Raw genomic sequence first — 26988 nt, forward strand, 5'->3', positions numbered from 1 at the left:
TGGAGGGCTCCCTAACATTCCTAGAAAGAGAATCAATGGGAGGACATTTTCTTTTTCCCAAAAGCAAAACCAAGAACAGAGTCCCCAAACAGCGATGTCTCAAGGCATGCCACAGAGCTCAAGGTCTTGGGATGTTGCAGTCTGGCCTCAGATTTTATGAAAACTAAGATGAGCCTCAAGGGATAATCCATGCCTCCATGTTCTACCTGGCCCCACCAAGCCCCAAATATTCGAGCACCAAGATTCTTGAACTTTCCTAGTGAGAAATATCCATTATATCTGTCCCATGTGCTTGCTGGGAACACTCTTCTCAGTCTGGAGAGACGGCCCCAGATAGGACTGTAGGATCCTGCCCATCCTTCTGGAGTTGAACCAGTCACCTCTTGCCAACTCAAATTTTCTCTTGCATCCTTTCATTGCAGGAAGTCTAGCTGTGAGGACAGCAGCTTGTCTAGCTTGAGAGACCTCTTAACCATTTGTGGCATTTCAGGGTCTTGGGGACCTTTACCAACATCTGTCACCAAAATAGGAATCATGCTGATTTCCATCACAAGCCATTCATAGTTCCTCTAAGAACCATTGTTTGGTATGTCACCCACCCAGCGGCCGTTCTTGGGTCTTTCCATGTGATCTAGGGTCAGTCACTGAACGCCAGCACAATGACCTCTCTTCCTACTTCTTCACAATGTTTTCCCCTCTCATTCCCTCTTCCTCCCTTTTTGTTAAACACCTCGTGGCCACCTCCATCTGCCACCACTTTTTATAAAGGATCTCATTAAGAAGTCCAGGTCACATAGACCAGGCTAACCTGGAACCTGCAATCTTCTTGCCTCAGCCTCCCACAAGCTCTACTGCAGGCCTGTGCCCCTGCTCTTGGCTCAGTAAACTCTTTACTCACAACATTAAAGTTGATCATAGGGGAGGTCTGGGGCAGAGAGGGAAGACTGACTGTAGACTGTTGTCTTGGGACACAGTTGAGACAAGGATGGGGTTGGATTTGAAGAGTGGCAGCCACAGAACAGGTTTATTGGACATGGAACAACACAGTTTGGGAAAAGGTTGGAACTGATGTGCTTTCTAGCGCATGACTGCACAGAGCTCGTAGGGGGTTGGGGTAACAGGAAATGTGAAGATGCCATGGTCGCTGGGCCGGGGCTGTCCATCAGGCACCGAGAAGCTAAAGCGCTGCAGGAGGCAGGTGAAGAAGAGGAAGAGCTCCATGCGGGCCAGAGGCTCCCCCAGGCATGCTCTGCGGCCTGTGGGTGGGAGAGGGGCTCAGTCAGTCTGGGCCCTGATGGATGCTCCACCCTCCAAGGCCCCCTAGGGAGAGACAGGGAGCCAGGCACCCCCCCAGGACCTGCTGAGAATGGCATGAAGGCCTCATGCTTCACAAAGTGGCCCTGGGCATCCAGGAAGTGTTCAGGATGGAACTGGAGAGGCTTCTCCCAGACAGTCTCATCCTTCAGCACGGAGGACAGATTGGTGATGAGGGTCGTTCCCTGGCAGGAGACACATGGTGTGAACATGGACTGGGACACAGCTAACGTAACACTGGTCACCAAGTTCACACCCACAACCTCTTTGTGCACACACTGATTCTTTCATTCACCTCAACCTCAGATCCTCTCAATACCGTTTCTCTGAGTGTAGTGCTCCCTCAAATCCCTGTGGCTTATTTTCTTGGACATGCCCCTTCCCTGTGGGATCCTGGGCAATGGTTGTTGTATACTCACACTCAGCTTGTTCCCGTCACCATGTGCAAATTCAGGATGTGGTGGTCTTGGTCTTTATAGCCTTGTTTGCCTAGTGTGACCCTGGGACAAGGGACCCCATTCATACCTTGGGGATGACGAAGCCCTGTACTTCAATGTCACGGGATGTCATATGTGGTATATTCACTGGGACAATGTCTGCAAATCGCTGGACTTCATGAATGACAGCATTGGTGTAGGGCATGCGGGCCTGGTCTGCCATCTCTGGATGCCGCCCCTGCCCTATGACTTCATCAATCTCCTGTTGGATGCGGCCTGGAGAGACAGCATCCCCTCAGTGAAGCAGTCCCTTGGTGACTCTTCCCTGACCTTCTCCCATGGGTTAATAGGTGACTATAGATTTTCATCAGATTTGTGTGATTCCTGGTCAAGGTGATGCTGGAGCCAGTAATTTCTCAAGCATCTCTATCTTTCTTTACTAACCCTCCTTTCAAACCCCAACCAGGCTCACTCTGCACATCCGGGTGCAGGATCATGAGCAGCAGGGCCCAGGACAGTGTGGTTGAGGTGGTCACCATCCCTGCAGTGAACAGGTCAAACACCACCATGCGTAGGTTCGCATCATTGAAGGAGCTCTCGGGATTCCCCTTGGCCTGAGACAGACAGAGAAGGTAGGCTCAGGGACACAGGCAGTAAGGCCAACATGATCTACCATTGAGTTCATGCATCCCAAGTGTTGGGTCCATGGGTGACATATAAACCCCACCCACCTGGTATCACAAGTCACAGAACACTTTTGCCCAAAGGCACTGGCCCCATGTTCCTGGCTGTCCTCACCTTCTCCATCTCAGCCAGGAAGGCATCTGTCAGGTCTCGGGGAGGCTGGGCAGGGTCCCAGGATGTCTTGTGATCAATCAACATCTTATCCAGTGAATTTCCGAATGCTGTCGTCTTGGGGAAGGCTTTGTCAGGCAGCCCAGGGATGCGAAGAAGCACTGGGACAGCATTCAGCACCTGGGAAAGAAACACAACAGTCTAGTTGCTTTTACAGCTAATGAAGAATCGTGTGTGTGTGTGTGTGTGTGTGTGTGTGTGTGTGTGTGTGTGTTTGCATGCCTGCATATGCACTCACACACATGTACAACAGCTTCTGTTTTGTAGTAAGAGGAAAAATTGTAGAGTAAGATCTATTTCCTACATAGGTCCCAGGGATCCAGCTCAGATCTCCAGGCTTACTTGGTAAGTTCCTTTACCTAGTGACTCTCTCTCTCTTGGCCCTCGATTTTGATTCTGCTCACTGTTCACCTGGACCGGTCACAGATCCTAGTTTCTTCCACAAAGGACTAAGAATCTGATTGTTCCCACCCATAACCTGCTTTTCAACCATTCCAGCCTCTTGGCTGTCTTGTACCCAAGGTGAACCAGATGACTACTCTACCCTGCAAATCTAACAGGATGTGCAGGTTCCATGTACACACGATGCAGAGGTCACTCCCTTCCTAGAGCCCCTGACCTTTGTCCACTCCTCCCCTCCTGTTATCTGAGGTTTGACAACCTGTAGACCTTTTCTCCTGCATTTAACTATCACACTAGACCCTCACCCCATTCACCTGAATGCATAATTATTCTGATAGGATTTGCAGCATAGAAGTAGCCATGCACATTACCCTGAGACTCATACCTCAGCAATGAAGCCAGAGTCCTCTCCCAAACTTTCCTGTAATGTTTTGAGCAGCTGGTTTAAGAAAGGGTCTTCATACTCAAAGCGATGGGCATAGATGAGGGATGAAATCACATTGCATACACCTTTATTCAGGAGATTGATGGGATTAAAGGGATGTCCTAGAAGCAGAGATGCAAGGAAGTCATGGTATTGCTCATAAGTGCCTGCCCACATCTCTATCTGGTCCATCACCCACCAGCCTCCTTGGCCAAGGCATCACAGAGGTGGCCAGCCTCCTCCATCACCCACTGTTCCAGGGATTTCTTGCCCAGGCCAAAGTCTCGCATGGTGGACACAGAGAATCTTCGCTGCTCTCGCCACTCGGGCCCATAAGGGGCAAACACCACACCTGCAGGAACATCCGAGTAGAAACATGGATACGCATGCCATGTGTAAACAAGGATACATGTGTCTGTGCCGTCTCCTCCCAACATTTCCCTGTGGTCAGTCTCAGCCACCAGTGCCCCAGCACTTTGCTGTCACATAGCAGCACATGCCACTTTAGTGTCTCCACCCTGCATTCCAGTGACTTCCCCTTTTGTTGCCTGAACACATCCCCTCCATTCAGTCCTGTCCATCTTCTGTCCATGGCTCCTCAAGCCCTATTCTCTGTTCCTTGTCCCCAGGATAGATCTTTGCCTTTAGATTTGTGCCCATAGCCCAGGTGATCATAGATGGGCATTGGGGGTCGGTCAGCGGTGTCCTCTCCACAGTTCACCAGCACTTCCCGAACCGCCTTCAGTCCATTGATCACAACCACGGGCTTCCAGGCCATCTGCAGGCTGAACACCTCACCATAGCGTTGTTGAAGCTGAAAGAGAGGGACAGAGCACTCTGGAAGATCAAAGTTCAACACACAAGTCTCTATGTGTGTTTGTGTTTTTCTGTATGTATGTATGTGTGTGTGTGTGTGTGTGTGTGTGTGTGTGTGTGTGTGTGTGTGTGTGCATGGCTGTGCCTGTCACCAGTGCAAGCACACAACCATGAGCACTTTTGTGTTGTACACATTATTGAACCTTGGTCCTGCCCTGTGCTGAGCAAATGTTCTGTCACTGACTCTATCTCTAGGCTGAGGTATGGCACGTTGTGAATGGGATCCATTCTTCTAAATCCAGCAAAGTTCTCATAGTAGTTATGGTCATTCACGCATGACCTTGCCAGAGCAAAGTCCTTGTCCCTTTCATCCCCCATTATACAAGAGAAATTTGGGTTCCTGAAATGGGCAGCAAGGCCTGAGTCCACACAGCAGCAGGAGATTATAGCACACTCAGCCATCTCTCCACTTCTCTCTCCTGACTGACAGGCTACACTGGAACCTGACTCCTCCCCTCTGTCCCTGAGACCTCATCCAGTGAGGGGATCCCAAGGGACCTGGATCCTTCCCAACTCTGCCCTGTCCAACCAGACTCCCAGCCTCCCTCCATGGCCTCTCCATACTGAGCCTCTGCTCTTAGAAAGTCCACAGGGTCCTCAGACCCAGAGGTAAGAGCCACAAGGAAACTACTCAGCCTTCCTCCTCTTGGAGACCATCATCCTGTCAATCCTGTGGCTTCAGGGGCACCATGACCTCTACCCCCTCCACCACCTTCTGTCTCACCTTGTACAAACTGTAAGGCATGTTCTGGAAGTCCAACTGCAGCAGGTTGCCCAGCCCAGGTAGTGGCATCGGACCTGGAGGGTAGCGGGCTGTCCAGAACTTTCGTCGGTACATCAGGTCCACCAGAAGCAGGAAGATGGCCGTGAATATGACCACAGACCACAGGCTATCTCCAATCAACAGTGCCATGGCTGCCCCACTGCTTCCCAGGCTGTTTGGGAACACCTGCTCCCGACTACTGGGATCAGGACGGACACTGTAGGGACAGACTGGGGCCTGGTCCCTATGAAGGGGATAAGGCTGCACTTTGTTCTCTGCCTTGAGCCAAGTAGCTGTGTTTACTGTTCAGTCACACTGTGTTGTAGGGAGGGGTGAGAACAGGTGAGGGGAAGTCTGCCTCAGAGGTTCCTGCCCTTTCCCCTCTGCTCTGGGGTTTATCCAGGGCAGAAACATCACTTTCTCCACAGGGAGCTGTACACTGTGGCTATGTAGGGCTGGCACTGTGAGCACAGAGGAAGATGACTAGTCGACTCTGCCTCAAGGTTCAGGATCACACAGTCCAGGGAAGTCAGTCAGTGATAGGCCACACAGGCAGAGCTCTGGGGGCCTGAGGACACTGTCTCAGAATGGATTGTGTTCTTGTGAAGCTTCATGAACACTTGGCTTTAGGACATGAGGTGTGACGGACACTGCAGGCACTATCACTGTGTGGAAGGGCCACTGAAGTGGCTTGTGTGGCTAGTCAACGAGGATGATTGACAGGCAGTGTGGGGAAGGCAGCTCCATCCCGGGGGGCCATGAGTACAGGTGTGAGGTCACTCAACTCCGAGGAAGGCCAAACTCACAACCTGGGGACCTCTTAGTTCCTTTCTGTGAAATCCAAAAAAAAAAAAAAAAAAAAAAAAAAACTGTCAGAAATTCCTAGGGAAGCCAGCGGGATGTCCAGGTACTTTTGTTATGGAGGCCAGTGTGTCTAAATTTATTCACCCATTTGCCTCTTGGTGGGTGGATCCCAGTGTCTACAATGACCATAATAGGGATGAAAGGGTGTTGTTCCTCCTACCACATAGGCAGAGTTTTGAGAATTTGTAAACATCGCCACAGCCTGGGGTCAGACCACCCTGGAGGTTCAAGGAACACTTAATTGGCAGGACACACCCCCTGTCTCTAAGAGTAAATGCCACTGATTGGTCTTGTGATTAATGAGGGGCAGTGGGAGGAAGGTGTCTGCAGACTATGGAGCCCGGTGGACAGGTTTGTGGTTGCCAAGTTCATGTGGAGGACCAGACTCAGAACCTGGGCTCTTCTTCCATCAGATCTGAGAAAGCTGTGGAAATGTCAACAAGTGTCAAAACGTCCCTGGAGGCTGTTAGCTCAGGTCACTACTTGTCATTTGTTTTTCTCAGTCTTTTCTTCCCCATTTGTTTCTTGGCATGTCCTCCTCATGCCAGAGGCCGTGGATAGGATGGGCAGCCATGAGGAAAATGGAAAGATGACTATTGTGAGCTGTTGTTTGTTTTTGTTCTGTTGAGGGGTGTGCCACCCAGCTCCCAAATAAATCACACAGAGGTTTATTCTGATTTATAAATGCCCGGCCGTAGCTTGGCTTGTCCACAGCCAGCTTTTCTTAACTAATTGTCCTGTCTATCTTTTGCCTTGGGTTTTACCTTTTCTTAGTCCTGTAATCTCACTTACACTCTTACTCCATGGCTGACTGGGTGGCTGGGTGACTGGGTGGCTGGATCTTATGTCCTCCCCCTTCCTCTCTTGTTCCTTGACCTTTGTTCTCCCAGATTTCTCTTCCTATTTATTCTCTCTGTGTGACTTGGTGCCTGGCCTACTCCTGCCTTGCTGTTGGCTTTTCAGTGTAGCTGGAGTTTTCTCCAGGTCCCACCAAGCCCCACCTCCTCGCCCCATGCACCCCTCAACCACTTATAAAATAATCACTCAGAAACATATATTAATTAAACTGCTGGGCCATTAGCTCAGGCCTACCACTGACCAGCTCTTAAACTTGACTCAGTCCATTTCTGTTAATCTATCTGTTGCCACGTGTTCCATGGCCTTACCTGTTGCCTTTACATGCTGCTTTCTGGAAGGCGGGCTGGCATCTCCTGACTCAGCCTTCCTGTTCCCAGAATTCTCTTCTCTGCTTGTATCGCCTATATTTCCTGCCTGGCTACTGGCCAATCAGCATTTTATTTACACAGAGTGATAAACACAGCAGTTAGCTCTTTATTAGACTACCAGGTATTTTAGACAGGCACAGTAACACAGCTTCACAGGGTTAAACAAATGCAACATAAACAAAAGTAATACACCATAAAATAATATTCTACCACATTTTCCCGTTTGTGTCTAAATAAGAAAGGTTTTAACTTTAGCATAGTAAAACTAGACACAACAAAACAGTTATCAAATAAGAATTATATTTACAATATTCTGTCCATTTGTAGTTAGCATATAGGGGAAATAATGCATTATCTAGTCTGTCTTAGTGAATCCAAAGTTTTATACATAACATACTTTCTATCATAACTAAGGAAAACTACAACTATGACTATCCAATCATCTACTTCATCAAAGACCCAGAAGGAGGTAATATTATCTAACAACAGAGACATTTTGCTACCTGGACAGTCACCCCAAGTTTCTCTGCAATGTTGGGGCATCCATCTTCAGCCTACAGGCCCAGAATATCTGGCAAACTTTTCAGTGAAGCAGGAAATTTGAAGGCCTGTCCTGCCCTGTTTTTTCAAAGTTCAACAGTCACTGTCCTATGTGTCCTGCAGAATATATGACAGACTCTTCTGTGACACAGGAATTTTGAAGGCCTGTCCTGCCCTGATTTGGCAAAGTTCAACAGTCACTTTCCTATGTGTCCTGCATATCCACTCTGCACAGCACATTGTTAGCAGTCAAGGCAAAAACAGTTTCTTTGCCCAGTAGCTAACCTTGCCACAGTGAAAGCAAACTCCATAAGGAGTTTCTTCAGTGCCCATCATCTCCGACGAAAATTGGTACTGCCAGGAGCAGATGTGTCATGAAGAATCTTAGGTTAGCAAAATGTTTTAAATGCCATATTCTTTATATTTTTGAAGTGTTTGAAGACCATTTACCTATCCAAAACACCCATTTAATCTAAAAAACATATCTAATGTGACTACAAGTTCAATTATTATAGATTAACTACTAACCTCATTTCTTAATTATACACTGCATTTTAAATGAGCTGCATAAGCACAATACCCCAAAGAAGAGTAGAAACATATATACAGTAAAATTAACTTTAAACATGTATCAATATTCCAAAATTGATGCCAATGCAAAATATCTGATATTAATAGTTGTCTTTTTAGTCCTATATTGATATATTCCCCTAAATATAACAGACATCCATAATCCGACAAATAACCAAGGACCATACACCCCCACTCTTGGGAATATGGATGTCATTTTCTCTAGACTGCTTCCTCTTGTCTGTAGGCAATCAGCCTTAGGGTCCCAAGGAGAAAATTTGAGATAATGGCCAAGTCCTGGGAAGACCAGCTATAACCTTTGCTGATAGATATCACCTATCAAGATTCAGGAGGTCTCTCTTGATCATACCTGATCAATATTATTCCTGAAGGAATCTATAGCCTTTCATTTCCTATGGTAACAAAACTCAAAAGCATTTTTTATTTCCATTTGACCAATCTATTGTTTGACTTATTTTTAAAAGTCAAGGCATTCCTTAAGTATTTAGATTGGTACATTTTAGCAGTCCAGTTCATAATTCCATGTCTCCTAGCAACTGTCTTTTGCTTCTCAATAATCAAAACATTAAAAAAATCAACACAATATCATACAGCATCAAGATGCCTGTGTATTTCCCACATCTATGTGGCTTATTCTTTCTTATTATTTTACTTCTCTCTTTAAAGATTTTATTATGTTTAAACTATTTCTTTCTTTCTATGGCTGTTCAAACTTTTTTTTCTTTCTTAAGCCTACACACATTGTAAAACACATTGGAACCTGTTGAGAGGTTTTTATCCATCTAGACCTATTTACTGTGTATCTTTTAGCCTTTTTTGACTGTGTGAGCAAACCTTTAAACAGCTAACGTACACTGCAACTCTCTGTGTGGTTCTCTTGGCTGGCTCTGCCTACATCCTGCGTCCTGAAAGCCAAGCATAAAGCTCTCAGCCCAGTTGGAGGTTTGTGACCAAAAACTGCATTCCACCTTCCTAGCATTCTAGAATACAGATGCTTGAACGGTGGCAAGCATTTTTACTTTCTTTTTTTTGTTGTTGTTGTTGTTGTTCCTACTTAATGTACTACCTGCTCAAGGGCTCATTGTCTGGTAGAAATTGTCCAGCAGAAATTCTTAAAGGAGCTGGGGTCTTTTTGCTTGTTTGCTTTTTTTTTTTTTTTGACACTTTCTCAGGCATTATGGTAATTTCAGCTCCATGCTGGGTACCAAAATGTTGTTGGTTGTTTATTCTCTTTGCTCTTTTGTGGGGCCCACCATCCAGCTCCCAAATAAATCACACATAGGTTTGTTCCTAGTAATAAATGCCTGGCCTTAGCTTGGCTTTCTTCTTGCCAACTTTCCATAACTTTAAATTATCCCATCTATCTTATATCTCTGGGCTTTTACCTTTTCTGTAATCTTACTTTCACTCTTACTCTGTGGCTTGCTGTATGTCTGGGTGGCTGGTCCCTTGGGTTATCCTCCTTCCTCTCTTGTTCTTTGATCTTTCTTCTCCCAGATTTCTCCTTCTATTAATTCTTTCTGCCTGCCAGCCTCACCTATCCTTTCTCCTGCCTGGCTATTGGACATTTAGGTTTGTTTTTGTTTTTTTTTTAATTAGATCATCAGGTGTTTTAGACAGGCAAAGGAACACAGCTTCACCGAGTTAAACACTAATGAGCCTTCCAAGAATTTGCACTTGTGTCCAGGGCACACTGGGCACACTGCAATGCCAACTCACCACTCACCAGGGTCAGCAAAGGTGCAGTATCTGTCGTTCCTGAGGATCCAGACCTCTGAAGACCAAAGGCTCAGATGTCCCGTGGAATCTAGGCAGGTGCTTTCTGTTGCACCCTGCAGTGTGGCAGAAGGGAGGCAGGAGCTGAGTTAGATGAGGCCCCGCCAGGCAGAACCACAGCAAGGACCAGACACGGGGTCTCCTCTCTGCTGTCCCTGCCTCCCATTTCTCTGTCCACTTCTATGTCACCACGGCCTGTGGGGGACTCCATGATTGTTGCTGGCTTGAAGCCCACACCCCCTGGCTCATTCCTTGCTTCTGTCTATTCCTCTTGGCACTGACCAGCAGAGTTATGGTAAGGTGGCACCCTGGATTAGTGAACAGTCAACAACTTCCTCTAACTCCATCCTGGCCTGAAAGGAAATGCTACACAGTACAGGAACCCTGGTGCCCAACTTTTGGACCAAAAATTCACAAAAAAAAAAAAATTGCTTGCCTGTCACTTTGCAGCCACCAGCACAGGCTGGAGCTACACATGGCAGAGTCTCCACCCTGCTGGTTTAGTTTCTGCTGCAGCCTATCTGTAGCAAACTCCCCAGGCTCTTGTGCTCCAAACCCCCAGGATTTAGCCACTTTTGCACATCCCCACATGCACACAGCTGTCTCTTTCCCTTCTTTCCTCTCCCAGCGGGTTGTAGCTTTCCTTGGACCCCCTCCTCTGGCTGCTGCCACACTAGGTAACTGCCTAACTTCATCATCTTCTGAATCATCATTGTCAGCAGATTTGGTGAGTCAATTGGCATTTATTGAAGGGAGGATTCGTAAAAAGAGGTTTTTTCCCTCACATTAAAAAATGGGAAACATTTTTGCAATGGAAGGGGTTTGGTCTCTGTTTGATAATATGCTAGATGTTTTCAAAATAAAACAATTGAATGAGAGGATAATTAACTTAGTTGGGATTTACACAATGTCAGTCATAAATATTATTGGTTTGATCATTTTTATTTTATCCCTAAAACAGTTGGTTTATGAGTTCCAAGTTGGTTGATATCGGTGCCAAGATACAAGTCTTAGAAAAACATATTAAAACAGATCATAGAGATATTTAGACCCAGATACAGGAATTTAAAGGAGAACCCATCTCAGAATTGTATTATAAGGTTACAATGAAACAACTAAGGTTTTCACAGAGCCAAACTTAATTCATCCAGTAACCTTACAGGAACTACCAAATGATACATATCCCCAAAACTATGTAAAAGCTGAATGGACTCCTGTGCAAATGTTAGATTTGAGGAGATTCAAGGAAGCGATAGTCTCATATGGCATGCACTCCCCTTTTGTGAAGTAGATATTAAACTCTTGATCAACTTGTAATGAATTATCCCTCAAGACTAGAGAGACTTGGTTACAGCAGTTTTGAGGATAGCCCCCAATTACAATGGAGGACCTGGTGGAAGGATGAGGCTAAGAACATTGAACAACAAAGCAGTGCTAGAGGTATGGAAATCTCCCCACACCAACTTCTTGGAGATGGAGATTATACTAATGTAGAAAGGCAATAACTATATGAGACCACACCCTGGCTTTATGCCAAAGAGCAGCATTGAATGCCTGGGACAGAATTGAAGAAGTAGAATAGAAAATTGAGTCCTTTATTAAAGTCATACAGGGCCCAAAAGAATCCTCCACTCATTTCTTACAAAAAAATTGACTTCAGCAGTAAATAGAATGATAACAAATTCAGAAGCTAGACAAATAATAATTGAATCTCTGGTTTTCTAAAATGCCAATGCATAATGCAGAAGTGTAACTAGGCCATTAAAAGCAAGATCATCATCCATGTAGGAATGGATCTGAGATACAATCAATATTGAATCTCATGATCATGATGATGCTTGGATAGGAGAGGTGATTTCCAGAGGTTTGTAGAAAAATAGTAATGCCAAATGCTTCAATTGTGGTCAACAAGGTCACCTAGAAAGGGAATGTAAACAGGGCATTCCCAGAAACAATATTTTTTTCAAGGAATAATCCCAACAATACTTGCCTCCCTTCAGGATTATGCAGAAGGTGTGGCAAAGGCATGCATTAGCCTAATGAAAGTTGATCAACAAGGTACAGACAAGGTAATCCCTTGTCTTTGCCCCCCAGGAAATGCCCTGAGGAACCTCTCACAGGCCCCTATGTCAAATTTGGTTCTGTCGTTCCCTGTCATCATGGAGGAAATTCTTTCCCAGAGCAATTAAAGAACCTAATGCCTAATATAAAAAAACATACTGCTTTGGATGATAGAAGAGCTATAGGAGAGAGAAATAAATCAGGAGAAATCATAAATCAAAATTGAGAAAAATTAGATTTGGAAATTCCCCAAAGTTAGGGTTGGGGAAAGGTTTCATTTTTTTTTTCAGGAAAATAAAAACAGCCAATATGAAGAATTTAAAGATTTTTATGACAAGTAGGTATCCAAAGAAGAAGGGAGAACTACCAAGAACAATTACCAAGAAAAGGAATAGTGTGACCTAATGCTATCTCTGAAATCTCCCAAAAGATGATGTGGCCCCACAAGGATTACTCCACATGGACTATGATAATGCCACTAAGCTGACAATCATCATCATTTGAACTACAAACTGCTCAGGACAATTTTGAGATGGCTAGCTGTGATGATTCAGCATCACAGACTATGCAGGCAGGACTTGAGACAAGCCATGCACTTTCCCATTATGTAGAGACCAGACAACAAATGATACAGCTACCTCTCCCAGGACTTGACAATTAACCCAAATTTTTCTTTTCAGTATATCCTAAATATGCTGTCACCCCCAGACAGCAGGAAGTAAATTTAAGAACATGACACTCACATTCCCAAGAGGTGGGGTTGGTGGTTTTTGGCCGTTCAATGAGTTATGAATATTTGTCATTTTATGGTAGTTGATTACAAGTTGTTATTGATATATGTCAGGAAAAAAGCTAAACAAAGGAGAATAGATTCAGGGTTCTTGTTTGACGAAAAAAAGAGAAAAAAGGTTATAGATATGATAAGTTAAAAAAGGTAGATTATTGGCTTTTCCCACGGCCACAGAACAACATGGCACCGCAGAAAGACAAGAAGCCTAAGAAGTCAACCTAGAGGTTTCATTTGGACCTTACTCATCCAGTAGAAGATGGAATTTTTGATTCTGGAAATTTTGGTACCTTCCCTAGTGACTGTCTAGGGTTTTCTTCCCTAGTTTTGCATTTTTTCTGTTTGAAAACAGGAACAGTTTCTAGGGGAGAAGGTTAAAGTCAATGGAAAATCTGGAAATCTTGGGAATGTTGTCCACATTGAACGATTGAAGAATAAAATCACAGTTGTTTCTGAGAAACAATTCTCTAAAAGGTATTTGAAATATCTTACCAAGAAATACCTTAAAAAGAATAATCTCCGAGATTGGCTTCGTGTGGTTGCATCTGACAAGGAGACTTATGAACTTCGTTATTTCCAGATTAGTCAAGATGAAGATGGTTCAGAGTCTGAGGACTAACTAGTAGACTTTTGTAGACTTAAAAAACAACTAAAATTGGATTTTGTCAGCAAATAAAAATCATTGTACACTTTAAAAAAAGGTAGATTATTGAATCTACTCTGAAAAAAATACCGAAATGACCTGATTTAAGGGTAGATTTTTGAATCTACTCTGAGAAGAAAAAAGAGAGAATATGGATATGATAAGATAAAAAGGTAGATTATTGCATCTACTTTTAAAAAGCAACTACTAGTTTTAAATATTTTACATTGGATTGAATTTTTTGTATACAAATTTTGAATATTAATACAAATTTTAGATTAATTTTGTTAGAATATACTATACATATATTTCTACTCATGTTCAAGGTATTATACCTATGCAGCTCATTTAACATTTTAATACAAATTGCTAGACCTGAAAGTTATTATTACAAACTAGGATAATACAGAAATTCAGGTTAGTAGTTAATCACCTATTACAATCAAACTCGCAGTCATGTTAGGTATGTTTTCAAGGTCAAACAGATAAATATTTTAGATAGTGTTCAGCCACTTCAGAGATCTGCAGAATATGGCATTAAAATGTTTTAATAACACAGATTCTTTTTTATTTTTTATGACAATGAGACTTGTCTGCTCCTGGCAGCACCAATCTACTTCAGAGAAGATAACGGGCACTGAAGAAACTTCATATGGAATTTACTTTCTTTGTGTAAAAGGTGGCCACTGGGATAAAAGGTGTCTTTGCCTTGATTGCAGACACTATGCTGTCCAAAATGGAAAAGGCAGGACACAAAACAAAGGACTGCCAAACTTTGCCAAGACAAGGTATGACAGCCCTTCAGAGAATATCTTGCTTCACAGATAAGTCTGTCAGATATTCTAGACCTGTAGGCCAAAGATGAATGCCCCAACACTGCAGAGGAAACTTGGGTGACTGTACAGGCACCATGATAAATGAAGACCCATTTGAATAGGAAGAAGCAGAGTGCTAGAGAGGTCCCCAAAAATTCATACACATATCTCCACAATAGACTACTGGCAACGGTCAAAAGAAAAACCCGAGCTGACCTACTCTGGTGATCGGATGGCCAAACACCCTAACTGTTATGATAGAATTCTCATTCAGTGACTGATGAAAGCAGATGCAGAGATCCACAGCCAAGCTCTGGTGGAGCTCCAGGAGTCCAATTGGCGAGAGAGAGATTATATGAGCAAGAAATATTGAGACCATGATTGGAAAAAGCATAGGGACAAATAGCCAAACTAGCGGAAACACATGAACTGTGAACCAATAGCTGAGGAGCCCCCATGGAACTGGGTCATGTAGACAGAGGACACAGGTTCTCTCCCTCCTGTCCTGTTGTCAGAGGTTTGCCAAGCTCCAGGCCTTTCCTCCTGCAGTGGACTCCCAGAAGGCCTCTCCCATGGCCTTGGCACACAGCTTCCTCTGGGAGGATGGACAGCATAGATGTGGCTCTGCAGGCTGTCCTGAGCCTCCTACCTCAGCAAGGAAGCCAGTACTTCCTCTCAAATGTTCTCTTAACATTTTCAGTTGTTTTCAACAGAATCTCAATCATTTCATTTCATCAATAAAGACTCAGGCGCCAAATGCTGGGGTGAAAGTCTGCTAGCTCAGAGAGGCAAAGAAAGCACCCAGCTGAACTTCCTCCTCACCCAACATCCCAGAAAAAACTCTGTCCTCCACTGCTGTCTCAAACAATGATGTCTCCAAACTTCATAATCCTCCTTTCTACTTCCTGTATCCATCCTCCTGACACCCCTTTATTCTCTGTGGTTTTTACTAATAACCCTATGTTTACTTCAAGTCAGCTGATTACTTGCTCTGCCTCTTGATCTATGGTTGACTTTATTTAATTCTGTTTACAATACTCAAGCAGAAAGCACTTGGATTAAAAATGTTTGCTAGGGCCTACCCACTACAACTGGAACAGGTTTTTCTAGGGAATAGTGTAATCTTGTGGTTCACATAGTGATCAATATCTTGCAACATTCAGCATCTGGCCAAATCAAAGGAGTTTGTACTCAAAGTGATGGGCATGAATGACAGACACAATCACATTGCATATGGTTTTGTTCTGGTGGTGATGGTGTTGGGGCTAAAAGGAAGTCCTAGGAGTCAAATATATATATATATATAAAATAAGTCAAGATGTTGTGCAATTCTGGCTGTTGCAGAATATTTTACTATGTAAAGATGTGTTACATTTGTTAAACTATGTAGAGATGTATTGCATTTGTTTATGATGTGGAATATTTGTTTAACTCTGTGAAGATGTGTTGCATTTGTTTAATTATGTAAAGATGTGTTGCTGTTTTACCTTGCCTACCTAAGGCACATGATTGGTCTAATGAAAAGTTGAATGGTCAATAGTGAGGAAGAATGTATAGGCAAAATTCCCGGCAGAGAGTAAGTAGGAGGAAGAATTTATGCTAGAGGAAAAAAGAAAAGGAGACATAGACAAACACCATGGGCCAGCTGGCCCACACAGAGGAAGCAGAAAAGTAGGACATACAGAATGAAAGAAAGACAAAAAGAAATGTCAAGGCAAAATGTAGATTAATAGAAACAGATTAAATTAAGTTAAAAGAGCAAGTTGAACAAACAGCCTAAGCTAAGGCCTAGAACTCATAGCTAATAATAAGTCTTCATGTCTTTATTTGGGAGCATGTTGGAAACCTAAGGAAAATTCCAACTTAATGGCCCCTAGTGTGGGGCCTTAATTTCCCTATAAGGTCTGAGAAAGTAGAAAAAATAGAAGAAACCTGGTATGGCTCCTTTCAAATGCACTGCTGTGCAGAAGAGCATCTGAGCAGACAGCACACTGAGTAGAAACAGCAAGCGAAGTAGAAATGCCGGCCACAGTGTGGGTACCAACTTCCTTGAGCTGGGATGGCTCAATGCAGCTCTCACTTATAGGCAGTTCCCAGTAAAACATCCCTTAGCCAGGCCTGCAGGCTTAAGGCTCAGCTCTCACGGACCCAAGGAGACAGGGGAGCTTTTACCAGTGAGGCATGGCTTGGGCCTAACTGCCATTTAGCAGTTTAAGGTTTGGCTCTTGTATTCAGAGAATGCTACAGGAGCACAGGAAAACAGGTCCAGAAAGAAAAAAAAATCTTTAAACAGGTTACAGTGTACCTAGGTGCTTAAGAAAGAAAAGAAAAAAAAATGGGTATAGACAGTCACAAGAAAAAAAATAGTTTAAAATATTTATGTAAAATCCTTAAAGAAAAAGTAAAGTAATATAAAAAGAATAAGCCACGTAAAGATGGGAAATATACAGGGCATCTGGATCCTGGATAATGCTTTGTTGACTCTGAATTTTTTGAATACTGATGAGAAAACAGCAGCTGCTGAGAGACAGAGTATGTAAAAGGAACTGCTGAATTTAACCTGCCTTGTTGCTTGAATCCTAATTGACCTTAATAATAAAAACCCAGAGTCAGATAAAGGGATAAATGTTGATAGATCAGAGAGACAAAGGAACAAGCCACAGCCGTCTCTAACCTCACCAACTCCTCATCTGAAAGCACTGAGCCTCTGTCTCCTCCTACCCTATATTCCTTTCTATGCCCAGCCACATCACTTCCTGTCTCAACCTCTCTAGTGCTGAGATTAAAGGCATGTGTGCCTCCCAATTACTGGGAACAAAGCATGAGATCCCAAGTGTGGGGATTAAAGATATGTGCCACCACCGCCTAGCCTCTTTGGCTAACTAGTGGCTGGCTTTGTCCTCTGATCTTCAGGTAAGCTTTGTTAGATCATACACAAATATATCACCATGTTTCCCCTTTTGGTCTAAAATTTAAAAAGATTATAACTAATATAAGAAAAACTATATACAATAAGTATATACAATATATACAGGCAATAATTATATCAAAAATGTCTCATCCAGTAACACCTGAAAAATTCAGAGAAAATACTATCTTGGTGAGTCCAAAGTGTTATACCTAATCCACTTTTTATTGTATTACCAACTGAAAACTATCTTTTGATGTCTCTCAAATTTATACACTTTACACTGCTTTAGTGAGTTTCTTTTCTGAACTTGTTAGCAAGGAAAACTATTACTATAATTATGTAGTCTTCAACTCCAGAGACCCAAGAAGGAAACAGTATTAACTAGTAAGCAGGAAGTTCAAGCAAGCAACTTCCAAAAATTGTAAGAAATGACAGAAACAGCTGGCTGCCTGGATAGTCACCCAAGGTTCCTCTGCAAAGTTGGGGCATCCATCTACGGCATACAAGCCTAGCATACCTAACAGAGTTATCTAAGAAGCAGGATTTTCTGAAGGGCTGTCTTACCTTGTCTTGGCAAATTCTGGCAGTCCTTTGTTTTGTGTCCTGCCTTGTCCATTTTGGACAATATACTGTCAATAGTGGAGGCAAGAACACTTTCTTGCCCAGTGGCTAACTCTTGCCACAAAGAAAGTAAACTCCATATGGAGTTTCTTTGATGCTTATCATCTTCTCTGAAGTAGATTGGTGCTACCAGGAGCAGACATGTCTCATTGTCATAAAAAAGAAAACTTATGTTATTAAAATATCTTAATTCCATATTCTGCAGATCTCTGAAGTGTTTGAAGACAGTCTGTCTATCTCAAATATATCTCTGTTTAATCTTGAAAATATACATGATATGACTACAAGTTCGATTGTAATAGGTGACTAACTACTAACCTGCATCTCTTTATATCCTAATTAACTTGTGAGCAGTATGGTTTCTTACAATAGGTGTTAGGTTCTTTAATTGCTCTGGGAATGAGTTTCCTCCATGATGACAAGAAACAACTGAACTGAATTTGACATGGGGGCCCATGAGAGGTCCCTCAGGGTATTTCCCAGGGACAAGGACAGGAATTACCTTGTCTGTCCCTTGTTGATCTACATTCATTAATCCAATGCCTGCCTTTGTCACACCTTCTGTAAAATCCAGAAGGGAAGGGTGTTCTGTTGGGATTATTCTTAGCAAAAACATGTCTTCAAGGAATACCTTGTTTACAGTCCCATTTCAGGTGACCTTGTTTACCCCAACTGAAACACTTAACATTTCAATTTTTCTTTAAACCTCTGGAAATCACCTCTCCTATCCAAACATCATCATGGTTATGAGATTCAATATTGATTGTATCTCGGATCCATTCCTACAAGGGTGATGATCTTGCCTTTAATGGCTTAAAGACTCTTTCACATTGTGCATTAGCATTTTCAAAAGCCAGAGATTCAATTATTATTTGCCTAGCTTCTGAATTGTTATTATCCTATTTACTGCTGAAATCAATCTTTGTAAGAAATCAGTGAAGGTTTCTTTTGGGCACTGCATGACATTAGTAAGTGACTCAATTTTCTTCCCTACTTCTTCAATACTGTTCCATGTATTCAAGGGTGCTGTTCAGCATAAAGCCAGGGTATAGTTATCATATAGAGATTGCCTTTCTACATTTGCATAATCTCCCTCTCCAAGAAGTTGTTCTTGAGAGATTTCCATACCTCTAGAATTACTTTGTTGTTCAATGCTCTTAGCCTCATCCATCCACCGGGTCCTCTATTGTAATTGAGGATCAGCCTCCAAAACTGCTGTAACCCAATCTCTCCAGCCTTGAGGGATAATTCATTACAAGTTGACCAAGAGTTTAACATCTGCTTCACAAAATGTGAGCACATGCCATGAGACTATTTCTTCCTTAAATTTCCTCAAATCTAACATTTGCACAGGAATCCATTCAGCTCTTACACATCTGGGATATATGTACATTTGGCAGTTCCTGTAAGGTTACAGAATAAATTAAGGTTGGCTGTTTGAAAGCCTTAGGCTGTTTCTCTATAACCTTATAATGCAATGATGAGATTGGTTCTCCTTTAAATTCCTCTGTCTGGGTGTGAATATCTCTATGATCTGTTTCAACAATTTTTTTTCAAAAACCTTTTACTTGGCACTCATATAAGCTAACTCATTTAGGGATAAACAAAAATGATTGAAAAAATGATATTTATAATTGACATTATGTAAATCCCATGTGAATTAGTTATCTTCTCATTTAATTACTCTATTTTTAAACCTTCTAGCATATTATCAAACAGAGACCTAACTCCGTCCATTGTAAAAATGTTTCCTATTTTTAATGTGAGAAAAAACTTTTTTTAAAACTAATTCCTCCCTGGAAGAAATTTCAATTGACTCACCAAATCTGCTGACTGATTCAGATGATGGTGAAGTGAGGCAGCTACCTAGTGTGGCAGCAGCCCGAGGAGAGGGTCCAGGGAAAGCCACAACCCACTGAGAGAGAAGAAGCCAGACTCACTCAGAGGGCTTGGGGAAGAAAAGGAAAATCTACCCAGTACAGTAGTGACTCTGGCCACATGTAGCTCCAGCCTGAGCCAGTAGCTGCAAAGCCATAGGCAAGTGGCTTTTTTGAGAATTCATGCCCTAATAGTTGGATGCCAGATGTTGCATTAATCCTAATTGGCCTTAATAATAAAAACCTGGAGTTAGATGTAGGGATGAACGCTGCAAGATCAGAGAGACAAAAGAGCAAAAAAGAGCCACAGCCACCACCTCTTAATTTGCCAACTCCTCAGCCTGAAAGAGATTGAGCTCCTCTCTCCTCCAACCTTATATTACTTTCTCTGCCCAGCTATATCATTTTCTGTCTCAATTTCCCTAGTGCTGGAATTAAAGGCCTGTGTGCCTCTCAAGTACTGGGAACAAAGGCATAAGATCCCAAGTGCTGGAATTAAATGCTTGTGCCACCATTGCCTGGGCTCAATGCCTAACTAGCTGCTGGCTTTGCCCTCTGATCTTCAGGCAAACTTTGCTAGATCATACACAAAATATCACCACACTGCCTAGATACTTAAGGGATGTCTTAACTTTAAAACGGAATTCAGAAAATGTATTCTGTTGAGGGTGAGGTTTTGCTTCTGTTTCCACAGGAAATGAAAGATTGTGGATTCCTTCAAAATTAATAGGGACCAGATTTGATTACAGGAGACCCCTGAAAATCTTGGCTGCTTTAACCTTTCCTAGGATAAAGAAATAAACCTAGGAAAACAACAAGACAAGTGACATATATGCAGATCCCTTGACATGGGAAGAGCTGTGAGACCAGATGAGACACGATAAATCTTGTTGGTTACAGAGTCCTTATGACTTATTATTACATGTCATCCTTTCATATGGCATGGATAGAGGTTTGGTTATACAATCCAAACAAACTTAAAAAGTTGACAGATGGACTAGAGAGATGGTTCAGAGGTTAAGAGCACTTGCTGCTCTTCCAGAGGTCCTGAACTCAAATCCCAGTACCCACATGGTGGCTGACAACCATCTGTAATGAGATCTGGTGCCCTCTTCTCATGTGCAGATATACAAGCAGATAGAATACTATATACATAATAAATAAACCTTTAAAATTAAAAAAAGTAAATCTTTGCCAGGTGGTGATGGTGCATGCCTTTAATCCTAACACTCAGGAGGCAAAGGCAGGTGGATCTCTGTGAGTTTGAGGCCAGCCTGGTCTACAGAGTGAGTTTCAGGACAGCCAGAACTACTTCACAGAGAAACTCTGTCTTGAAAAAAGGTTGACAGATGTCTTTTACCTTCTCAAACATAAAACAAAAAATAATCTTTGGCTGGCTTGTGTATAACACATAGTCCATACTTGTGTTAACGCAGATATGTATGTTACCTTTGAAAGTTTGTGGCTTTTCAGAGCAAGGAGACCAAACACCAATGAAGAAGGTTTACCCAGGTGCTCCAGCATCTCAGAGTGCCTCTTTTGCAGTTTCCTCAGAATTATGCATTCAGAACAGCTTCAAGGCTGCTAGCTGAGATGGTCTAGCCTCACAGACTATTCTAGCCAAGAGTTCAGAGAATGGACAACAAATGTGATAATTAGTTTTCTTAGAATTTGATCATTATCTCAGGTTTCTCAGGTTCCCTTGGGGATGCCATTGCCCACAGACAACAGGAAGCAAGCATTTTAGAGAATGCAACACACACATTCCCAAGAGGTGGGGTGGGTGGGTTTTGGTCATTTGGTGGGTTATGGATGTTTGTTATCATTTAGTGGAGATATAGGAATATAGGATGAAAAGACAACTATTCATATCAAAACATTTTACATTGGTATGGTTTTGTATATTGATATACATTTACGGTTATTTTTCTTATACTGTATATACTCTTGTTTAAGGTATATACCCATGAGCTCATTTAAAAATGTAAAATAAAGTTTTAGTCCTTGAAAGCTATATTACAGACTGTTTAGGATAATAAAGAAATGCATGTTAGTAGTTAGTCATCTATAACAATCAAACTTGTAGTCTTGTTAGGTATGTTTTCAAGGTTAAACAGATAAATTTTGGATAAGTAATTGACAAATGATTCAGAGACCTACAGAACATGGCATTTAAGATGCTTGATAAGCCAAGATTTTTCATGATCTTGAGACACATCTGCTTCTAGCACCACCAATCTACTTCATAAAAGGATGATGGGTGTCAAAGAATCTCTGTATAGCATTTGCTTTCATTGTGGCAAAGCTAGCCACTTGGACAAGAAACTGCCCTTGACTCAACTGCTGACAGTATGCTAGACAACCAGGACACAAAGGGAAAGAGTGCTGAACTTTGCCAAGACAAGGTGGGGCAGTCCTTCAAAATTCCTGCTTCACAAGAAATTCTGTCAGATATTCTAGGACTGTAGGCTGGAGGGATGCCTCAATGGTGCAGAGGAACCTTGGGTGACTGTCCAGGCAGCCAACTGCTTCTGTTGTTTCTATAGTTTTGGAAGTTACTTTCTCTGCACTTCCTATTTATTCAGGTAATATTATATCCTTCTCAGGTCTCTGACGGAGTAGAAAATGAGATAGTTATAGTTTTCCTTGTTACCAAATTTAGAAAAGAAACTTATATAAGAGATGTAAAGTTTATAAGGTTGAAAAACAAAAAAGCTTAAATTGTTTATCTAAAAAAACATTTTGAGGTCTAAAAAGATAATTTTGGTTGGTAATACAAGTTAAGAAGGAAAGTAGATTTACAACTTTGGACTCACCAAGATAGGATTGATAATGGAGTATTTTCTCTGAATTTACCAAATGCAAATGGACTACATATTGTATACGTAATTTTTACTTGATTATCATTCTTTTTTTAAATTTATTTTTAAAATTACACTCATAATATTCATTACTTACACTCACGATATTAATCACATTTGTGGTATTAATTGATTACATTCACAGTATTCACTCAAATATATATATAATTTTAAATGTCGAATGTCATTTCTTGAAGGGGGTAGGAGGTCTTAAATACAGGCTTACAGCACAATGGGAGGACCCCGGAGGGCAGAAGTTCGCTACTGATGTTTTACAATCTTGCATCTAAGCTGTTAACACCCATTATTCAAGATACACAGACAAGGAACTTCCCTGAAGCATCCAGGAGGGGGGAACCTGGCAGGGAATTAGCATAGGGAGGATATCAAGGTCAAGGTCAGCACGCAAGGCAACAGTTACCCAAAAAGGGGGCCAGGGCACTGCAGGTTCCCCTTTTATTAAAAAACGAGCTTCTGACTTGGGTTGTGTGGGACATCAGCAGGCCACCTTACCCCTCATGGAGACGCCTGCCCAGGCCACACAGGTGCTCTGTCTTAGGTTGGTGAGTGCCCCCCAGGCATTACCCGTCTCTGAATACTCATTATCATATAGGCTCAGTCGTGTGTGAGCTGCATAGTTAATTGCTGCCAAAGATCTCAAAGTGGCACTGGGCTTGCAATCTGTGTGTTCGATACAGAAAAGACCAACAGAGGTCCTATCTCACCCATAGCCAGTAGGCTAAAGGCAACTGAGCCATTCCCTTCCTTAACGAGCCATACTATGCATTGGAGTCCTTGTAAGATAGTATCCCAAAAGCAACTGGAACTTGAGTTTATAAATTTATAATTTTCAAAGACAATCGAGATGTATATAACTACTGAATTAAGTTTATCGTGTCCAATAGAATGAAAGATTAACTAACTGTGGTAGCTACTTTTGTTGCCAGGGTCTCCACTGTGCTAACTGTAGTAAGCAATTATGAAATGGTAATCCCAGAAACAGTAGCAGCGGTGTGTGCCATTGTTATAACAGCAACAGCGGCAGCAGCAATGTCAAATTCTCTTCTGGATTGTGTGGACATCCACTGGCATGAATACAACTCCAGTAACATGAACCGCCAAGGCCCGTTTTTCTTGATCCCAGCATGACTTTAGCTGGCAGCTCTTCTGGAGAATCCAATCTCATGGCTACAGTTCCTAGGCTTACATTAATGCTTGCCAAAGCTGTCCATGTTGGGCTCTCAATCTCCATTGGCATCAGAAGGGTAGATTTTTTTCATGAAGACCCATTAGGTCTCTGTCATGTTAGGCTTCAGCAACAGCCACAGGGTGCGTTCAGTGCTCAGGAATCCAAAGAGGAACCTCATTGTCCTGAGGAAAGACAAACCAAACTCTGGGGCCACACCAATTCTAGATGGAGTATCCTCCATGTGGTAGCAGAAAGATCTTTCCATCACTCCAGAGGGTGATTTGCAACAGGAGCCCTCCAGTGCTTATCTGCATTGGATCCTCCAGCAGAATCCACCAATAAACTCCAGCAGAATCCACCGATAAAAAAATTTAAAATATATAAAACAAGGGAAAGAATAGAATGTGGAGAGGAATGATAAGTCCCTAGTTCTCCCTTTTTTTAACTTTAGTAAAATGTTTGTTTGTTTGTTTGTTTAATATTTCAAATTTTTCTTTATTTTTTATTGTTTAAAAATAATTTATTTATTTATTTTTCTGTTATCAGCTTAATAGAGTATGTATTCTTATCTTAATAGTGAGATGTTTCATTGAGGCTTGCTCAGTAATTGAGTAAAACCAAAATTTATTATAAGCCACAGTCGTCCTAGGGACCTCCATGCAATTATGTAGTAAGCAATTATGAAATGGTAATCCCAGAAACAGTAGCAGCGGTGTGCGCCATTGTTATAACAACAACAGCGGCAGCAGCAGTGTCAAATTCTCTTCTGGATTGTGTGGACAATCCAATTGTTATGGTTCTGTGGGTTGTAGTCTGATTGTTCTTTATTTTATATCTAGAATCCACTCATGAGTGAGTACATACCATGACTGTCTTTCTGGGTTTGGGTTACCTCACTCAGGATGATTTTTTCTAGTCCCATCCATTTGCCTGCAAATTTCATGCTTTCATTGTTTTTCTCTGCTGAGTAGTACTCCATTGTGTATATGTACCACATTTTTTTTCATCCATTCTTCAGTTGACGGGCATCTAGGTTGTTTCCAGGTTCTGACTATTACATACAGTGCTGCTATGAACATAGCTGAGCATGTATCTTTATGGTATGTATCAGCATTCCTTGGGTATATGCCCAAGAGTGGGATGGCTGGGTCTTGAGATAGTTCGATTCCTAATTTTCTGAGAAACCGCCATACTGATTTCCACAGTGATTGTACAAGCTCACATTCCCACCAACAGTGGAGGAGTGTTCCCTTTGCTCCACATCCTCTCCAACATTGGTTGTCATTGGTGTTTTTGATCTTAGCCATTCTAACAGGTGTAAGGTGGTATCTCAGAGTCGTTTTGATTTGCATTTCTCTGATGATTAAGGATGTTGAGCATTTCTGTAAGTTTCTTTCAGCCATTTGTGATTCTTGTTTTGTGAATTCTCTGTTTAGCTCTTTAGCCCATTTTTTAATTGGACTGTTTAGTATTTTGATTTCTAGTTTCTTGAGTTTTTATATACTGTGGAGATCAATCCTCTGTCAGATGTGGGGTTGGTGAAGATCTTTTCCCATTCTGCTGGCTGTCTTTTTGTCTTATTGACTGTGTCTTTTGCCCTGCAAAAGCTTCTCAATTTTGAGAGGTCCCATTTATTAATTGTTGTGCTCAGGGTCTGTGCTGTTGGTGTTATATTTAGGAAATGGTCTCCGGTGCCAATGCGTTCAAGAGTGCTTCCTACTTTCTTTTCTATTAAGTTTAGTGTAACTGGATTTATGTTCAGGTCTTTGATCCACTTGGACTTGAGTTTTGTGCATGGTGACAGATATGGATCTATTTGTAATCTTTTACATATTGACATCCAGTTATGCTAGCACCATTTGTTGAAGATACTTTCTTTGTTCCATTGTATAGTTTTGGCTCCTTTGTCAAAAGCCAGGTGTTCATATGTGCATGGATTAATGTCAGGGTCTTCAATTTGATTCCATTGGTCCATATGTCGGTTTTTATACCAGTACCAAGCTGTTTTTATTACTATAGCTCTATAGTAGAGTTTGAGGGATGGTGATTCTTTTAGCTATCCTGGGTCTTTTGTTTTTCCATACTATTTTTCTTTCCAAGTCTGTGAAGAATTGTCTTGGGATTTTGATGGGGATTGCATTGAATCTGTAGATTGCTTTTGGTAAGATTGCCATTTTTACTATGTTAATCCTACCTATCCAAGAGCATGGGAGATCCTTCCATTTTCTGATATCTTCTTCAATTTCTTTCTTTAGAGATTTATTTAAAGTTCTTATCAAAAAGGTCCTTCACTTGTTTAGTTAGTGTTATCCCAAGGTATTTTATATTATTTGTGGCTATTGTAAAGGGTGATGTTTCTCTGACTTCTTTCTCAGCCCTTTTATCATTTGTATATAGGAGGGCTTATGGTGGTATTTTATTTGTACTGAAATGTGATTTTAATTGTATGTTAATAAATAAAGTTGCCTGGGGGTCAGAGCTATTACAGCCATAGCAAGAGCGTGGCAATGGTGGCATATGCCTTTAATCCCAGCGCTTGGTAGGCAGAGCTAGGTAGATCTCTGTGTGTTCAGAGATACAGCCAGCATTGGAGACATACACCTTTAAGACCTGGAAGGCTGTACTTACAGGCAGTGATGAGGCAGTGTTTGGGTTTATAACCAATGAGAAGGCAGAACAGAAAGACTATGTAAAGACATACACACAGGAAGTAGCTCTCTTTCGGGGAGGTAGGAGCACCGCAGGAAGGGTAAGCTTTTAGCTCTGAGCTCCAACCTCTCAGCTTTCTCTTTTACATTGGTTCTGTGTTTCTTATTTAATAAGATAGTTGGTTACATCTACATCTGGCACCCAACGTGACAAGAATCCATTAAAAACCGCTTGGCTTGGCGGCAGGTCCGGTTTACCACAATGGCGGTCGACTCCCTAGGCTGGGAGACCGGCTCCCTAGTCTGAGCAGTTGGCTCCCTAGTCCGGGCCCAGGTCTGCTTGGCCTCAGGCCAGACTAACCGTGAGCTGCTTGCTTAAAGCCGGTACTACAGCGGGCGGTGGTGGCACACGCCTTTAATCCCAGCACTCGGGAGGCAGAGGCAGGCGGATCTCTGTGAGTTCGAGGCCAGCCTGGGTGACAAAGAGAGATCCAGGAAAGGCGCAAA

The 26988-nt window shown here is 42.2% G+C and overlaps 1 protein-coding gene across 3 annotated transcripts in view; it reads right to left on the bottom strand.

Moving 5' to 3' along the window:
• Positions 1-991: 991 nt before the first annotated feature.
• The window catches only part of LOC102916204 (cytochrome P450 2D20), a 45251-nt gene continuing 19254 nt past the window's right edge, over positions 992-26988 (bottom strand). The window contains exons 2-11 of one of the 3 annotated variants that reach the window (XM_076556421.1): positions 10019-10124; positions 5033-5902; positions 4075-4246; positions 3632-3784; positions 3394-3554; positions 2550-2726; positions 2224-2365; positions 1840-2027; positions 1358-1499; positions 992-1256 (exon numbers count right to left, since the gene is read on the bottom strand). In XM_076556421.1, the coding sequence (XP_076412536.1) occupies positions 1078-1256; positions 1358-1499; positions 1840-2027; positions 2224-2365; positions 2550-2726; positions 3394-3554; positions 3632-3784; positions 4075-4246; positions 5033-5221 (1503 nt within the window). In that variant the 5' untranslated portion in view covers positions 5222-5902; positions 10019-10124 and the 3' untranslated portion in view covers positions 992-1077. Of the gene's footprint in view, positions 1257-1357; positions 1500-1839; positions 2028-2223; positions 2366-2549; positions 2727-3393; positions 3555-3631; positions 3785-4074; positions 4247-5032; positions 5903-7101; positions 8412-10018; positions 10125-26988 lie in introns of those variants that run through there. The other 2 variants (XM_076556423.1, XM_076556422.1) reach the window with 2 other exon arrangements.

This window comes from Peromyscus maniculatus, chromosome 20 (genome assembly GCF_049852395.1).
Source record: "Peromyscus maniculatus bairdii isolate BWxNUB_F1_BW_parent chromosome 20, HU_Pman_BW_mat_3.1, whole genome shotgun sequence".
In the NCBI taxonomy this organism is placed as follows: Eukaryota; Metazoa; Chordata; class Mammalia; order Rodentia; family Cricetidae; genus Peromyscus; species Peromyscus maniculatus.